Genomic DNA, 15,848 nt, shown 5'->3' with positions numbered 1-15,848 from the left:
TTAGGAAGTATGTTTAAAACATTGAAATTTGAGATCATGATTTTCATTGCACATTCAGTAAACGAAATGCACTTGTTGGGTTGAGTGAATGTGTTTTCACACTCAACACAAAACACATTCACTCAATTAAAAACCAAATAGATTCTTTACAGTCTCTCACATTTGCTTATTTTTTTTCTTTTTCTTTACAAAGGTATCTCACAATAGGTAATCATGAGCTAGAGGCGGAAGCAAAGCAGAAATAGAGTAACCAAAATCAAACATGTAACTTACACACACAATAAAGCTTATAAGAAAATTGTGTGCATCACATTGGTGATAATGTAAGTCTTCATTTTCTTATCAAAACATGTTTCAGTGTAGTTTTTTTTCAGTTTTCATAGAATTAAGTGAGAAAAAAGAGTAACCAATTGGTCAAGTTGAAAGATGATGCAATGACAATAGGTAAATTACAAATTCAAACAAATGGTAGATGGGATTATATGACAACTTTAAAACAAATAATAAAAGAGGAGTGATTATGGCATCTATCAGTCCTGCTAGCTCGGCTTTTGACTGTACGACTAATATTTCGTCTCGCAATCAGTGTATTAAGCAATAGGATTAGGGTAAAGAGTTTTTCCTATTAATAAAAGTCGAGATTCGAATCCACAACAACTTGTGAAAGCCCACTAGCTTTGCTTACCTTTATCTTACAGTACACCAATAGAATTTTTATTATTCACCATAGTGATGTGTGCTGTGTGAAAGTTGGATACAGATGTATTCTATTTTATATGTGGCAAGGAGAAGGAAGATAGAATTTTTCATCCTCTTAACTTTTAGCAAAATATTAAAAGTAATTAAAACAGAGCATATCATTTTTTTTGGAACTTTACCAGACCAGCAACTTCCAACAACAGTTGATGGTGTTTATGATTTACGTAGTATTATATTAGATTATTTAGATTGATAAGATATGTATGCATGAATGTTTTATTTTGTGAAAATAATTAAAGTTAGTTAAATATCATCGATGCACTCAATAATATGCAATTTTCTTTATGTCTGTGAATGCTGGTAATGGGTGACGCGACCTTGATAGTGATTATACTATGGCATTCATTCGCATTTGTTTGTTTGTGCTTTACAGTGTGTACGTAGAGGAATTTAGATCACAATGGGCGGTGACTGAGTGTGATGTCACATTGCCATGATGTTGTGCATATCAAACATGTTTGTTAAAAGGATCACTCAGAATGGAGAACCACACCTTATTTGCATCTTCGTTAGACCCCCTACAACCTGCAAAATGGAAAATGTTTCGCTGAGCGCCTGAGCCCCAATTACATTCACAAATGGAGGGAGAGTGAAATAGAACGGAGATAAATAAAATATATGATAGATAGGTAAAAAGAAGCAATATAAAGAAAAGAGGGAGAAAAAAATAAGAGAAGAGGAAACAAAATGCCCAAGGTCTACATAGTAAATGATTGACTTAATAAAATGATAAAATACTTACTCATATTTATATAAATGAGTAGACTCTTAATCCCAATTAAATAATGAAACAAGAAAACAAACCAATCTAGAAAATAATTTTGATTACCTTAATTACTCTAAGATATGACTCATATATAATAAGAATATGAGTTGTCTAAATGACCCATGATAAATAAAGAAATTATGATTTTTTTTAATATTCTAACATTCTCCCTCAAGGGTTACTTAGTGATCAAAAAGTAAATTAAACATGCTAATTAACTTTCGAAATCATAAAGATGCAGGTATAATTTTTTTTTCTTTTAAACATAATAACCTTTTAATACTTTCCAAAACATGCTCTAACAAATGGATAATAAATACCCGATAATAAATACTTTTACCTCAATGAGTATAACTACAACATAGACTCCAAAAGAAGTATAAGAGGATCTCCTATGCTCAACGAGCCCTTCGCGGTCTCCACACGACTAGTCCTTGAAATAGTAGCCCATAGTCATCATTTCCCGGCGACGCCTCCTCGTGTGCGTCCATCAGTCTCTTGCTCATCCTTTAGAGCCGCAGCGACGAACATTCATAAGAGAGAAAAGGTGCAAGAGTCAACTTCTTATACCACAAGGTCATAAGTAGGATGTGCACACATACAAGCAGGTAAAAGCATGCATATTCACATATATAAGCACTTAGCAAGATTCTCACACCATGGCATACTCATACGTTCTTAAGGAATTCTCGGTGTAGCTTTGGATAAGACGAACACTCCAACAAGCTAGGAACAAGGCCCATAAACCACACATCGTACCTTATAGGATATTCATTCATCAAGCACAAGCACACGTCACAAGACAACAACCAATGTTCTAACGTCGATGACGTGCAAGAGGAACTTATATGTCTCTATATTGTTAGCGTATGATATATGCTCAATGCACACCATTGGGACAAAGACACTTCACCATGCAGTCAATTGTCACTTCTAATGACATTTTTCCATGCAGTCATTAGCCAACAATTCACAGTACCATTTCCATGCGGTACCCTCGGTCTATACTTCATGATTAGTCACACAACGTAATTATAGTCTTTTGTTGTTCGCTGACGACTTCGCCACACCTTGACATGAGTGGTCGGGATCACCAACTCATAGGTGTCACAGCTATCCGTCGTCACGGTAGCCCAACCATCTTAGGTTCCACCTTCGATTCGCGATCAATCAACATCACCCATACATCTACACGAATTGATAACTATCAAGCATACGTCATTAATCTTCATGTGAACATAAGACCAGACATATACTCATCACAGATGTCCTAGGGTTCATCACATCATATTCAACAAGTAATCATGTTCTCACAAGTATTCATGTTCTCAAATATTAAGGCATTTAGGCGTGTTATCACTCATCATATTCTCAACAAGTTCTCATGTATAGCATGCAATATGCATCCTCAACTCGTCCTTCTTTTATCCCGGGATGTTTTAGCTTTGTAGTTGTGTTTGTTTATTTTTCCCATTAAAAAAAAATCAAAAAATTGAGTTTTTCTTTTTTTGTTACAATCAAATATTGAGTTTAATACAAGAATAAAAAAACCAATATTTCAAGATTCTAAAGTTATCAATCGATGTTCAAAAAAAAGTTGCCAATCGTCATAATATATATCCAAATTTTATGACTTTTTCATATTAGATATTACATTTTTGGAACAAAATCTTTTTATCGATTTTTATTAAAACAATGTAACATATGAACACAAGCAAAATATCAGATAATAATTTCACAATTAACCCAATTGAATACTATGAATCAAGATTTTGTCTTCAATACCGTGTCTAAGCTATTTTTTGGTACCTAGATCCGTGTCCAGGTATTTTTTAAGTGTCAAGCGGATCCGGATCCTCTGCTGCAGCTAGTCTCTAAATCTCTCTGCTGCAATATTTTGGGCTATTGGATTAATCTAATGGTCAAGATATTTCAAACATTTAAAAATAGTTTTAATCAAAGTAAAGTCATGCACGTGACTTCGCTGCCCGGGACGCATCATCGAAAACGCCGAAATGAACCTCTGGCCCGGCGGCGACATCGCAGGAAACAAACCTTTGCTCTGCAATCTCAACGCACACCTTCATCAAAAGCCAACACCACATACACAAGCTTGCTCCAATTCCCATCAACCCGGTGCTGCTCAACTCTCAACCAGAAGAACAGCATCAATCTCAGAACTTGCAAGAACTGCAAAACCCAATTCGACCCTGCCCTCAATCACCCTCGTGCTTGCCGATTTCACACTGCCCATTATGGAGCTACCCCAGTTAATGCATTTCTGAATTCCATTTGTTATGATTGATGCCATGACATATGCAAAATGCTTTGATTTTTTTTTTCTTTAGGGAATCTAATTGGAGTTGGATAAATTTTCAATCTTGAACAGTAGAATGTTGATATTGAAGAATATGCAAAACTGGGTGATCACGTCCTCGCTCTTCCTGGGCTTCAAACCCTCACTCAAAAACTCACGTGCGTGACTTCAAATTAATTAAATATGTTTTTTAATGTTTGAAATATCTTGACCATTAGATTAATCCAACAGCCCAAAATATTGCAGGAGACAGATTTAGAGACTAGCTGCAGCAGAGGATCCACACACGTGTCGAGCTATACTAACATCACAATAATTCATTTTCTACGAGAATTTTATTATTATTTATTATAATCAAGTTTAACACTGCATTTCAACAATTTAATCAATCATTTTTTGCGCAAAAGAATAATAATCAATTAACTAGTATCATTATTCCAAAAATAAATCATCGGACACCCAAAAAAATTATGCCAATCAAATTGTTAACATTGATTGATTACAATCAGCCCATAGTATAATTTCAAGAAGCTAGTCTGCTAAAATAATTACCCGTTTTCTAAAAATCCTTATTTGCATTCCCTTTCAAAGTCATTATTAGTCTCAGTATAAACACCTGCGACGATGAGATTAATCACAACTATATGTGGTGAATACCCTAATCTCACCAAATAAAGTCACTAGTCTCGAGGGAACGATTGAATCAACATAACAGTGTATCAACCACATTAATTTTGGCGGAAAAAATGCATCCTTATATGTACATTTTTCTGGTGGTTCTGGGCTTCATGATCCCCATCTTCATTGTCATCATCATCGTTTGCATAATATACTTGTGCCTTCGCCTCTTTTTCCCCCATCACATAAGGCGGGTAAATCCCATCAAACCGGTACTGTTAGATCCGAAGACTATAATCACCGGCAGAGAACTGGACATGCCTACTGCATGTGCTGTGTGCCTCGAAGACATCGAGGAAGAGCAACTGGCTCGGCTGATTCCCGGTTGCCATCACGCCTTCCATCTTCAATGTGCTGACACTTGGCTTTTGAGGCACCCAACTTGCCCCCTTTGTAGAGGCTGTATATGTTGATCCTCCAATTTTTAATGAAGTCCATGCTGAACTATGAAGATTCAATCCGCTGGCATCGTTGTTGGGACACTTAAATTATATGGAATCACAGAAGCCATCATTTAATTTACATTAGTTTTTCTTGGTTTTGGAGTATTTCTTAATTAGACTAGCTTAGGTTTTCTTTATTTCTCATTCATATATAGTTTCTTTTACTACTAGCTTGTGAGTTTTATGTTTAGTTTGAATAATCTCTTTCAATTCAGCCTCTATTAGGAAAATGATGAGGCGGACAATATGTAATTTCTTTGTATGGCTGATGAGCACATTAGGTTTTCTATTGGTTAGCTATGCGAGTTAATGCAATCAATGTAATGAATATTAATTACGTTTTTTTTTGTTAGAATATTAATTACGTTTGAACGTTACTATTTTACAGCTTTGTTTTTTTTTTTTGGATACAAATATAATATGAATAAGAGCTAATTTCAACCTTGCCACATTTGAGTTTCAAAAAAAAAAAAAACCTCGCCACATTTGAAGCTATTTCCATCAAATTATCTTTGCAATAGTTAAGATAGGAAAGGAAATCAAACCGTTTATACATTGATACTCTATCAGATCAGTATTTTTATTTAATTAGTAGTAGTAATGACTATTATATGCCACCTTCAATAAACATTAATATTATTGTAACAAATATTTTTAAGAAGGAAGTGACGGTGCATAGTATATTCTTGGCTTAATTGCAACTTTGGTCCCCGACGTTTACCAATGCCACGATTTTGGTCCCCCACCTAATTTAATTACATGGATGGTCCCCGACGTTGTAGGCCGTGTGCAACGTTAGTCCTACCGTTTATTTCTTAATGGAGGAGGCTTACGTGGACGTCGAGTTGGAGAGAGAAATGAGGTATGAGGAGAGAGGGAAACACGTGAGTATCACGTGACCCTTATCTGAACCCATTATACCTAAACCCCTGACCTCCCTAGAACGAAGAAGGTAATGCGATTTAGATCCCTAGGGTTTCAGATTTGGGTATAATGGGTTCATATAAGATTCACGTGATACTCACGTGCTCCCCTCTCTTCTCAGATCTCTTTTTTCTCTCCAACTAGACGTCCACGTAAGCCTCCTCCATTAAGAAATAAACGGTAGGACTAACGTTGCACGCAACCTACAACGTCGGGGACCATCCATGTAAATAAATTAGGTGGGGGACCAAAATCGTAGCATTGGTAAACGTCGGGGACCAAAGTTGTAATTAAGCCTATATTCTTTAAGTATTTTCAGATGCATAAAAAAAAAGTATATTCTTTAAGTGCAGAGCCATGAAAAATGTTCGGGGAGCAACAAGAGATAACAAGATCAAAAGATACAAATAATAGACTTTGCAATGTAAAATGGATTTACAACCCCTGATTAGTTTTGTTCCCAAGTTTACTTTTCAATAAAATTTCTCATTTTGCTGTCAAAAATCATTATGTTGAAAAAATCTTTTAATTAAAATTAATTGCATCTTAAATATATATTGAAAATTTTATTTAAATAGGAAAAAAAATGCATTGCTCAATTTGCTGTATTGATTTTACAATTCATCAATATAATTTTTTGGTACATTTACAATTCATCAATTAATTTTATAATAATTAATTGTAAAATAAAAGACTAGGGTACTCTTTTTCCTTACTAGGTTTTTTTTCACTGGGTTTTCATAGTAAGCTTTTAACGAGACCCTGTTTTAAGGTTTTGGTCAATTTTGGAGGGGGTTATGCCTTCATTTGTGGCTGTTGGACAAATGTGTTGTGAGATTTGACCGGTTTTCTGGTCATTTTTAATAATATGAATTTCAGTTGTCAAAAAAAAAAAAACAAACGAAAAAGTAAAAGTAAGAGATTATCATTAGATGTATCGAAAAAATACATTTAAATAAAACTGATGGACAAGATTTGAGTAAGTATTTTAACTTACTCCTGGAGTAAATTGAGTTCTCCTCTTTTAACATATTTTTTTTTGGATCCAGATCCTCTCCAGTGGATTTTCCTCATGTTTTCTCCAGTGGAATTTTGTGGCGGTTTGGAACCGCCACAAAATGTTTGAAGCTGCCACAAAATGGTGATGCAAAAAATTGATAGATTTTGTGGCAGCTTCCAACATTTTGTTGCGGTTTCAAACCGCCACAAATGTCCATTGGAGAAAACTTGAGGAAAATCCACTGGAGAGGATCCCAACCTTTTTGTTTTGAGAGAGCATATATTTTTTTGAAATAGAATATTATAACATATTGTATTATATATATTTAGACAACATATTATGTTATATATTTTTTTAATATCGGAAAAATAAATTACTCCGTCTAGAGTTTGATCCCTAAACTTTCGTCTTCCTATATTTTTTTTAGGCTTAAAAGCATTTCATGCCCCTAATGTATGATGATTGTGTAAAAGTCGCCCCTACTCTTTTTTCGTCTACATGTATACCCTTCATGTTTCTAAAAAGTGCACCGAATGCCCCTCTGTCACTCTGACGTTAAAAAATGGACCACGTCAGCGTCCTACGTGGTGTGACATGTCATTAAATAAAAAACAGAACTTGAAAAAATGGGGTCAAGAATTCGAACCCAAGACCTTGAACTAACAAAACACACACTTTACCAGTTGAGCTACACAACCAATTTGTTATATCATGACCAAAGTTTTATTTATATCATACTCATTCATCATCATCTTCATTGTCTCATCATTTTCTTCATCATCTTCATCCCCAACTACATTAAAACCCATATTTTTCCATCTCTAGAGTGATGGAGGGGCATTCGGTGCACTTTTTAGAAACATGAAGGGTACAAACGTAGACGAAAAAAGAGTAGGGGCGACTTTTGCACAATCATGATACATCAGGGGCATGAAATGCTTTTAAGCCTTTTTTTTATTAGCAAATCTTAGTGGTTAATAATATTAGTAAATTATTGTCGCTTCAAGGTTTGAACCATTGACATTTTATTTTTTATCTCACTCAACCCTAATATCTCTAACTCTTAGTTTCTTACCACTTGAGTTAACCTCCAGATTTACCCTCCAGCCACCATATATGATACTATACAATTTTAAATTTTAGGCTTAATTCCACTTTGGGCCCCTGATCTTTTAAAAATGAGTGATCGGGGCCCCCCGTGTTTAAACGTAGCGGTCAGGCACCCCAACGTCTCAAAAACGTGCGTTCCAAGCCCTTCTGTAAAGTGTCGTTTGTTTGACCAAACGGAGTCAGTGACGTCACTTAACAAAAGGGCTTGGAACGCACGTTTTTGAAACGTTGGGGTGCCTGACCGCTACGTTTAAAGATCAGGGGCCCAAAGTGGCTCCGTTTGGTCATCGCTCATTTTGGTCAAGTCACCGGGGGGGAGGGGGGCGATCGCTCATTTTTTAAAGATCAGGGGCCCAAAGTGGAATTAAGAATGAAAAAAAAACGCCACGTCACTGGCTCCGTTTGGTCAAACAAACGGTACTTAACAGAAGGGCTTGGAACGCACGTTTTTTAAACACTGGGGTGCCTGACCGCTACGTTTAAACACGGGGGGCCCCGATCGCTTATTTTTGAAAGATCAGGGGCTCAAAATGGAATTAAGCCTAAATTTTATTAAACACAACAGACCGATGCACGCACGGCCATTACTACCTACTACCTAGTAATATACATGGAAAGAATAATAACATTGACTTTCTACAATCTCTCTAGTAATTAGTACCTTCTATATCTTAATAATATTTTTTTTATAATTAACCTTTTTTTAATTTAAAATGTTATTTTCAGAAAATAATAATAATAATAATAATAATTAAAATGTTATAAATTATATGTAAAAAATAATTAAAGACCCTTCCATTTTCAATGGATACCGGTGTAATACTATAAAATATGTTATTAATTTATTTGTATTGTCAGTGTAAATAAGTTTTACACAATTACTCAATCACATCCATTCATTTTGCTAACTCATAATTAATTTTAAATTTAATAATATTTAAAATAGGAAATGAAAGTTGTCACTTAATGACTGTGTAAATTTTTTTAAACTTTCGTGCATAAAATTTATCTCATAAAATATAGTCAAATTTTTATAATAAAAGTAGTTTATATTCTTTCCAAAAAAAAAAAGTAGTTTATTCACGTCATTTGGGAATTGAATCCCACCAACGCTTCACGTCACGCAACGCAATGCTGCATCTTCCCTTTCACATTCTCCGCAAAGCTCAGGCAGTTTCTTCTCTTTCACCTCTTCCTCTTCAAACCACTTTCTTCAATTCCCAAATCTAGCATCAAACCCTAGCTTCAATTTCAGATGAATCCCTTACAATTCCCCTTTCTCTTTCTCGCTTGCAATTAACCCTAATTTCACCATGTTTTCTTCATTTACAATCCATTTTTCACACTCCAGTGGTTTTCTGGGTGAATTGACCTAACCCTAATCTATGTTTCTTCCCAATTTTCAATTTTCTTGAAGGGTTTCGAATTTCAAGCCATTGTTATTGTTATTGTTGTTGTTTAGTGTAGAAGCCATGCCTGAGGTGTTGAATATAAGTTCTGATGAAGAAGAGGGTTTGGAGGAGGCAGCAAAAGAAGCGGATTTTGATTGGATCAAAGAGTTGCTGTTTGCATCTGATGGAGAATCTGATGACGATGTTATCATCGTTGGCGAGAAAAAACCTGAATTGAAGTCAAAGTCTTCTACTACTTTGGCTGTGAAAGATGATGATGATGATGATGAGGATGAGGATGGTGATGATGATGATTGCGTTGTTCTGGAGGGTGATCCGGACAATGGTGTCACTTCTGTGGATGAGGACTCAACTGGGTCGGATGATTTGCTTGTAGTTGGGGAGAAGGGTCAGGTATACTCTTGATTTTGTTGCCGCATTTCGCTTGTAGCGTTTATGAGGAAATTTATTTATGTTTAAACCTTTTGGGTTGATATTTGGAAAGGGAAAGTTTAAATGTTTATTTATTTTGTGTTGTAGACACAAATGTTGCCTTGTTTGCGGTATGTGGTTGTGGGAATTACAGTTACATGCAACTTTATTAGCCTTCGTTGTAGGCTTGATATGTTAGTTTTATGATAGGAAACTCGTTAGCACAACTAAGCGGAAACAATTTACTTTCCATGGTTGTTTTAGCTTTCAGTGGATATCTTATGGTAATGTTGTTTTCTGTCCAAAAAATAACATTTCCAAAAACTTTTTAATTTCATCTTTTGTATTTGATGTCTAGGGTTTGGATTTTTTTTTATCTCGTAGTTGTGTTGGATTTTTATGCATTTCATAGGGCTTCATCTGGCATTAATCATTTCTGACCTACTTTGCAATTGACCTTCACATTCCATTGCAACTTGATTACAGTTTCTTTAATTTAAGATTTTACCATTTTAATTTACTTGTTTCCCAGCTTTGGTTCGCCAAGTAATGTGAGTAGTTTTCTTATCCAAACGTTTCACCTAGATCTATTGGTATCTGGTAAGATTTTTTCCCCCACATAAAGCATATTTCTTTTGAGTGTGGGTTGTCTCGGTTCATGGAATGGCGGCGAAACCTGATGAGGTTGTTTGTGCATTCTTACATCTAGGATGACATATTGAAAGTTGTCTGTAAACTATCCCTCATGTGGTTTGACGGGTAATGGTTCTTTTTTTTCTTGAGTACTTTAGTGTCAATTTACTATTTCACCATAAGTTGGGTTAGATCTTCCTTATTTGTGCAGCATGCATCATTGCCAAGGTTAGCCTCATGGCATAAGATTGCCACATGAGGAAAGTTAAGATGGCAGAAGATAAAGTTGGAGATGTAGAAGACTTCAATCCTAGGCCATGTGTGTTGGCTATTACATCTGAGAAAACAGTTTATAAATGAATTCATATTCCAAGATTGAAATTAGAATTGCTCATCCTGATTGAGACCCTGAGGAATGGATAGAGGTTGCTAACTCTATCCAGATTATATTGAAAGCATAGTTTGAGAGGATTCCTCTATCACAATACCCCATTTTTCAACTTGATGGTTATGATAATTTAGCTATATCTTAACTTTAACGAAGTTCCATAATTCTTAAGAAGCGTGATTGGTAATACATATTACATGTTCAAGCTGGAATATACTCTTTGGTTGGGGCATTTCTTTATAGTGCAGCTTGCTATCTGCTTTCTCATGTTATTATTTGGTTATCTGTTTTGAGTTTTCTTTTGTTTACAAGCGTAGGCGTGTTTACTCAATTCACTATTCAATTGTTTCTTTGCTTATGGGAGAAGATGCAGCAGTTGCAGTTCAGACAGGGAGGCTTATTTTCTTCTTTTTTGGCTTGCAGGTTGCATGCAGAGACTATCCTCATGCCCGGCATCTTTGTGCTAAATATCCTTTCTCTTCCACCCCTCATGAGAGACACTGTGATCAGGTAAAGAACTAGAGAAAAATCACATCTTCGGTCTATGTCAAAATTTAGAACTATTGCAATAGCTTATTTAATTATCATTGTTTATTATGTCTTGTTTGTTATTCAATATTATCCTCCTCACACTCATTTGTTTTTGATGATATGCAGTGTCACTGTTATGTCTGTGACTCTCTAGCACCATGTCCGAATTGGGGCTCTGGAAAGTTGAGTTCAGATCATTGTCATGCAAATGATACAACTGAGGTGTGGAAACTTCAGCGGAAAAATTTCAAGCTGGGCCTGAGTTCCCCATTACCAGCTTCAACTAACTATGGTACTGCCGTCCATGTGGTATATCCCCAACGTAATCTGCGTCGTGAAAATATTCACTTGCCCTCAAATTCTATGCGACGGTATCAAGGATCCAGATCAAAGGTAACACATACTTGCTTTTCTCTGAACTCCATATCTCAAAATCAGTCCTCTTGGCTCACAATAATGTCTACCCCCTTCCCCTTGTGAAATTCTTGTATGCAGAATCAAGTCTCTAGATCAATCAACATCCCTGTGTGCCCTACAACCACCAACTTAACAGTCACAAATGGTGTAACAATTATAAATGGTGTAATCACAAATGGTGCAAACCATGGTAGATCTAAGCAATTAGGATCTACTTTGGTGAGAAGGAGAGTCCAACCTATCCCTGTTCCAAATCCAAATCAGTTGCTGGGTGTATGTAGTCATGCTATCCAAAAGGGGCGGGGAAGTGGTGGAAGCAGTTTAGGATCTCAGTTCCTTCGTCCTCATGTGATTTCCAAGCGGGTAGGCAGTTCTAGGGACTTGACAATGAATGATGCTTCTCGTGGTTCATCTGGCTTCAACACTCAGGTTATTGCGGCACAGCAGCATTACAAATACCCCACTGCCTCAGGGTTCTCAAATCACAGAAATCGCAATGGAGCAGGCTCAATAAATTCATCAATTTATTCACACCCAAGCTCTGGACCGGCCAGTTTGAGTCGTGCCAACCTGCATACCATGACTGCTGAAACACAGGCATATGGCCAGCCATTGCCCCAATCAAATGATAGCCAGGGTCAATCTTGGATTCCGGTTAATGATGCTCCTTCAAGTTATGTGCCATGTTTGGATAAAAATCAACATGGAAATATGAAACAAAGTCAAGCTACTACCCAACCAAAATCTTGGATTCCGGTTAATGATGCTCCTTCAAGTTATGTGCCATGTTTGGATAAAAATCAACATGGAAATATGAAACAAAGTCAAGCTACTACCCAACCAAAACCATGTGAAGAAAGTCGAAGTGGAACTGCCGGGAATTTTTCTGCTGTTGACTTAGGTTGGACAGAGAATACCAGTCAAAGCATTGAACCTGTAATTGATTTTTCTTCTCAACAAAGCTCAGGAAGCGTTGAACCTCCAACTGAATCTTCTCATTTATCCAGTTCAATTGCTGATATTGAAAGCTGGCTTTTTGATAAAGACCTTTTTCCAATGGTAACAGAAGGTGTTTTCCCATCTGAACTGAATATACCATCTCCTGATCTTGACCCAGTTGATACAGGGATGCTCTCATCTCAGTTGTGGTGAATGAGAAGTGACAAGCCAACTAGCATGATGCCTAAAGGCTCATTTTTTTGTCATTGACTCAACGTTGAGTACTTTGACATCATTCATTGAGTTATGACTCAATTTTGATGACTTACTCAGCTGAGTGATTGGCATGTTTCATTGTGTCTCGTATTGAGAGCTGAACATGTTAGATGTTCCTTAGTTCTCATACTTGATGATAAGTTAGATGTATAGTTGCTAGTATAGCTTAATTTAGTTTTTCTTTATTTCGTTGGATGTAGTGAAGGAATGTCTTTGCTTATTATGCTTAGCACCAACTCATGAGATGTGAATCAGTTAGAAGCGAGTAAAACTAACTGGTAATTTTCAAGTGTTGCGTACTTTATGTTCACATATACATGATTTTTTAAGTGTTGGGTTCTTTATCATATATACGCTTTCATTTTCGTTTGTGTAATGATGTTTCTTTTTATCAATATTTTATGAATAACCTCAACTTTTGAGGTAAGAATAGTGCTTATTTAAATGGAGAATTCTTACTGACTTGACTTTTATAGTAATGTGACATGTTTGAGTGTAGCATACCGATTGTCAGTTGGCAATGCCCTTTATTTGTTAATAGTTTTTTTTTTTTGAGTAAAAGCTTTATTTGTTAATAGTTAATACTTAATAGAATGACAATTATGGCTATACAAATAAATTATTCAAAAATTGAATTGTATCAGTATCATTAACATTATTCAGTATAGCGATCTAAATTTAATATGATATACGACAAAAGTGATACAATATTTTATCTCTTAAGTGTTTGAAAATTCGATTATCAATTCTTGCGAAAAGAAACAACTCATTGGTTAATCTCTTACCGTTTAGTACGCTAACAGTGTGGTGAGTGATTAGTCACGATTATCAACTATGAGCATATCTTGTTAACACCGAAAAAAGAAAAGAAAAATATAGGTGTGGAAAAAGAAACATATTAGTATTAGATTTTATATACTTATTGCTCAATAACTTAGTGCAGAATTGATATTGTTGAATTACACAAAGTTAATCTTGAATTAATTTTTGAGTAGTTAAAAATGTAAAATATGCAGAGTTAATCTTTTTTTTTTGATTCATTCAACAAATTGGGTCTTTATTTTTTGATGCTTAATAACAAAGAGAAAACCAGAAAACAGAAAAACTAACAAACACCCTCTACTGTCTAACTACCACGGTTCCCATGGAGTCAGCGAGAAGCAACCCCTCCATGCTAGGCAGAGGATCCGGAAGGAGGAGAAAGCTTTGGCTTTGACAAGCCCCGACTTTTGCAACAAAGTCAGCACACGAGTAGAGTTAATCTTCAATCCAACAAAAAGAAAATCCTATAAAAAATTAAAAATAAGTTAATTTCTCAAAAGATTATAAATGTTTTTTTCCCAACTTTTATCATTATATATGATCCTGAATAATTTATTGTTAAATAATTTACAGAATTCACACTTGGGTTGTAAAACTTACTTTTAACATGTCATATTTGTAAAACTTTTCATTACCTTGATGTTAGAAGTTACTCCATTAACTTTTATTAAAATTACTAATCAAAATTACATTTTCATAACCTTTTTCTCAGTGAAAAATTGTTGTTTATTGTGGTATTTTAAGCCGGTTTAAGGTGTGGTACTGGTTGAGCTTCCATTTACCAGTACGAAAACAGAAGCCGAAGACAAGCAACTATTTATCCACTTGATCAATTTCTCACAAAAATTCGTCCTCCGCATCATGTAATTCAAGAAGCTCGAGTCCACCGTATCATAAGCTTTCTCAAAGTCGACTTTAAGAAGGATGGTAGGCTCTTTCCCATACTTAGTCGCATGAGCCACCTCATTAGAAACCACCACTCCATCAAGCATATTCCTCCCTCCCAGGAATGCCGACAGTGTCTCATCAATAATCTTTGGGAGCACTCCTTTAAGCCTCTTAGCAAGGATTTTAGCAACAATCTTGTATCCTATCAAGGAGATGGGCCTGAACTCATGAAGCTCCTGTGGGGAAGTCACCTTCGGGACCAGAACAATAAAGGACACATTACTCCCTTTAGGCCATGCTCTGTTGGCCCATAAGTCTTCCACCGCGCGCTGAATATCCACCTGAAGTACTTCCCGTAATGCTTTTATGAATTTGAAGTTGAAACCATCTAGTTCAGAACTCTTATTCCCATCACAATTCTATACTGCATATTTGATCTCCTCCAAGTCCACTTCAGCACAAAGCCTGCTATTATCATCACCTGAGAGCATGTGGAAAGGTACCCCATCAAGTGTCGGTCTTCTTCCCCCATTCTGATTTTGAAATTTTGCTTCAAAAAAAGATTTGACCCTACTTTTGATTTCACCTACATCCTCCACCCAACTACCATCCATCACCAAGCCCACCAAGGAGTCTTTTTTCCTCTTCCAATTCACTAAGGAGTTGAAAAATTTGGAATTCATATCCCCTTCTTTGATCCACTTCACTCTAGACTTTTGGTACAAGATTGATTCATTCAACTTTGAGACTCGCCAAAATTCAGTCAAAACACCATGCCTCTCCTTCCATTGCCCCTCATCCAATCCTCAATTTTCCGCTAGAGTGTCCAAAGTGCTCAATCTTCAGATCAGATCCTTCCTTGTAGTATCAACATTTCCAAAGACTTATTTATTCCACCTCTTCAATTCTACCTTCAAGTGTTTCGGCTTTTCTTTAAAGACAAAGGCCCCCCCAACCATGCACCTGTAATCCTGACCAATGATCCACCACGAATTTTCTGAAAACAGGATTCTGAAACCAACAATTGAGAACTCTGAATGGTTTAGATCCCCAGTTCTGCACAACATTTCTCAGTAAAAGAGGGCAATGATCTGAGATGTCCTGGTCAACACACATTGGGAGAAATTTGGCCAT

At 36.0% G+C, this 15,848-nt stretch overlaps 2 protein-coding genes across 2 annotated transcripts; one reads left to right on the top strand and one right to left on the bottom strand.

The window, feature by feature from the left end:
* The first annotated feature begins 9,081 nt into the window (after window positions 1–9,081).
* LOC130717289 (RPM1 interacting protein 13-like) lies at window positions 9,082–13,351 on the top strand. Its single transcript, XM_057567464.1, has 5 exons — window positions 9,082–9,359; window positions 9,460–9,802; window positions 11,265–11,351; window positions 11,499–11,765; window positions 11,868–13,351. The coding sequence occupies exons 2-5, from the start codon at window positions 9,470–9,472 to the stop codon at window positions 12,939–12,941; spliced, it is 1,761 nt and encodes a 586-aa protein (XP_057423447.1). The 5' UTR covers window positions 9,082–9,359; window positions 9,460–9,469; the 3' UTR covers window positions 12,942–13,351.
* A 783-nt stretch (window positions 13,352–14,134) lies between these two features.
* Window positions 14,135–15,848, bottom strand: LOC130719534 (uncharacterized). The gene is made up of 3 exons (XM_057570155.1): window positions 15,678–15,848; window positions 14,609–15,055; window positions 14,135–14,290 (listed from the first exon to the last, which is right to left on the bottom strand). Exons 1-3 carry the CDS (start codon window positions 15,846–15,848, stop codon window positions 14,135–14,137), a joined length of 774 nt encoding a protein of 257 aa, XP_057426138.1.

This window comes from Lotus japonicus, chromosome 5 (assembly GCF_012489685.1).
Source record: "Lotus japonicus ecotype B-129 chromosome 5, LjGifu_v1.2".
Lineage (NCBI taxonomy): Eukaryota > Viridiplantae > Streptophyta > Magnoliopsida > Fabales > Fabaceae > Lotus > Lotus japonicus.
This window is presented reverse-complemented; position numbering and strand designations above follow the sequence as displayed.

Coding starts and splice junctions, on each gene's coding strand:
- LOC130717289 (XM_057567464.1), top strand. CDS start 9,470: ATGCCTGAGGTGTTGAATATAAGTTCTGATGAAGAAGAGGGTTTGGAG. Junction 11,352..11,498: donor ATGAGAGACACTGTGATCAG/GTAAAGAACTAG, acceptor GATGATATGCAG/TGTCACTGTTATGTCTGTGA. Junction 11,766..11,867: donor ATCAAGGATCCAGATCAAAG/GTAACACATACT, acceptor TCTTGTATGCAG/AATCAAGTCTCTAGATCAAT.
- LOC130719534 (XM_057570155.1), bottom strand. CDS start 15,848: ATGGCCAAATTTCTCCCAATGTGTGTTGACCAGGACATCTCAGATCAT. Junction 15,056..15,677: donor ATCATTGGTCAGGATTACAG/GTGCATGGTTGG, acceptor GAAGTACTTCAG/GTGGATATTCAGCGCGCGGT. Junction 14,291..14,608: donor CGGCTTCTGTTTTCGTACTG/GTAAATGGAAGC, acceptor AATTTTTTATAG/GATTTTCTTTTTGTTGGATT.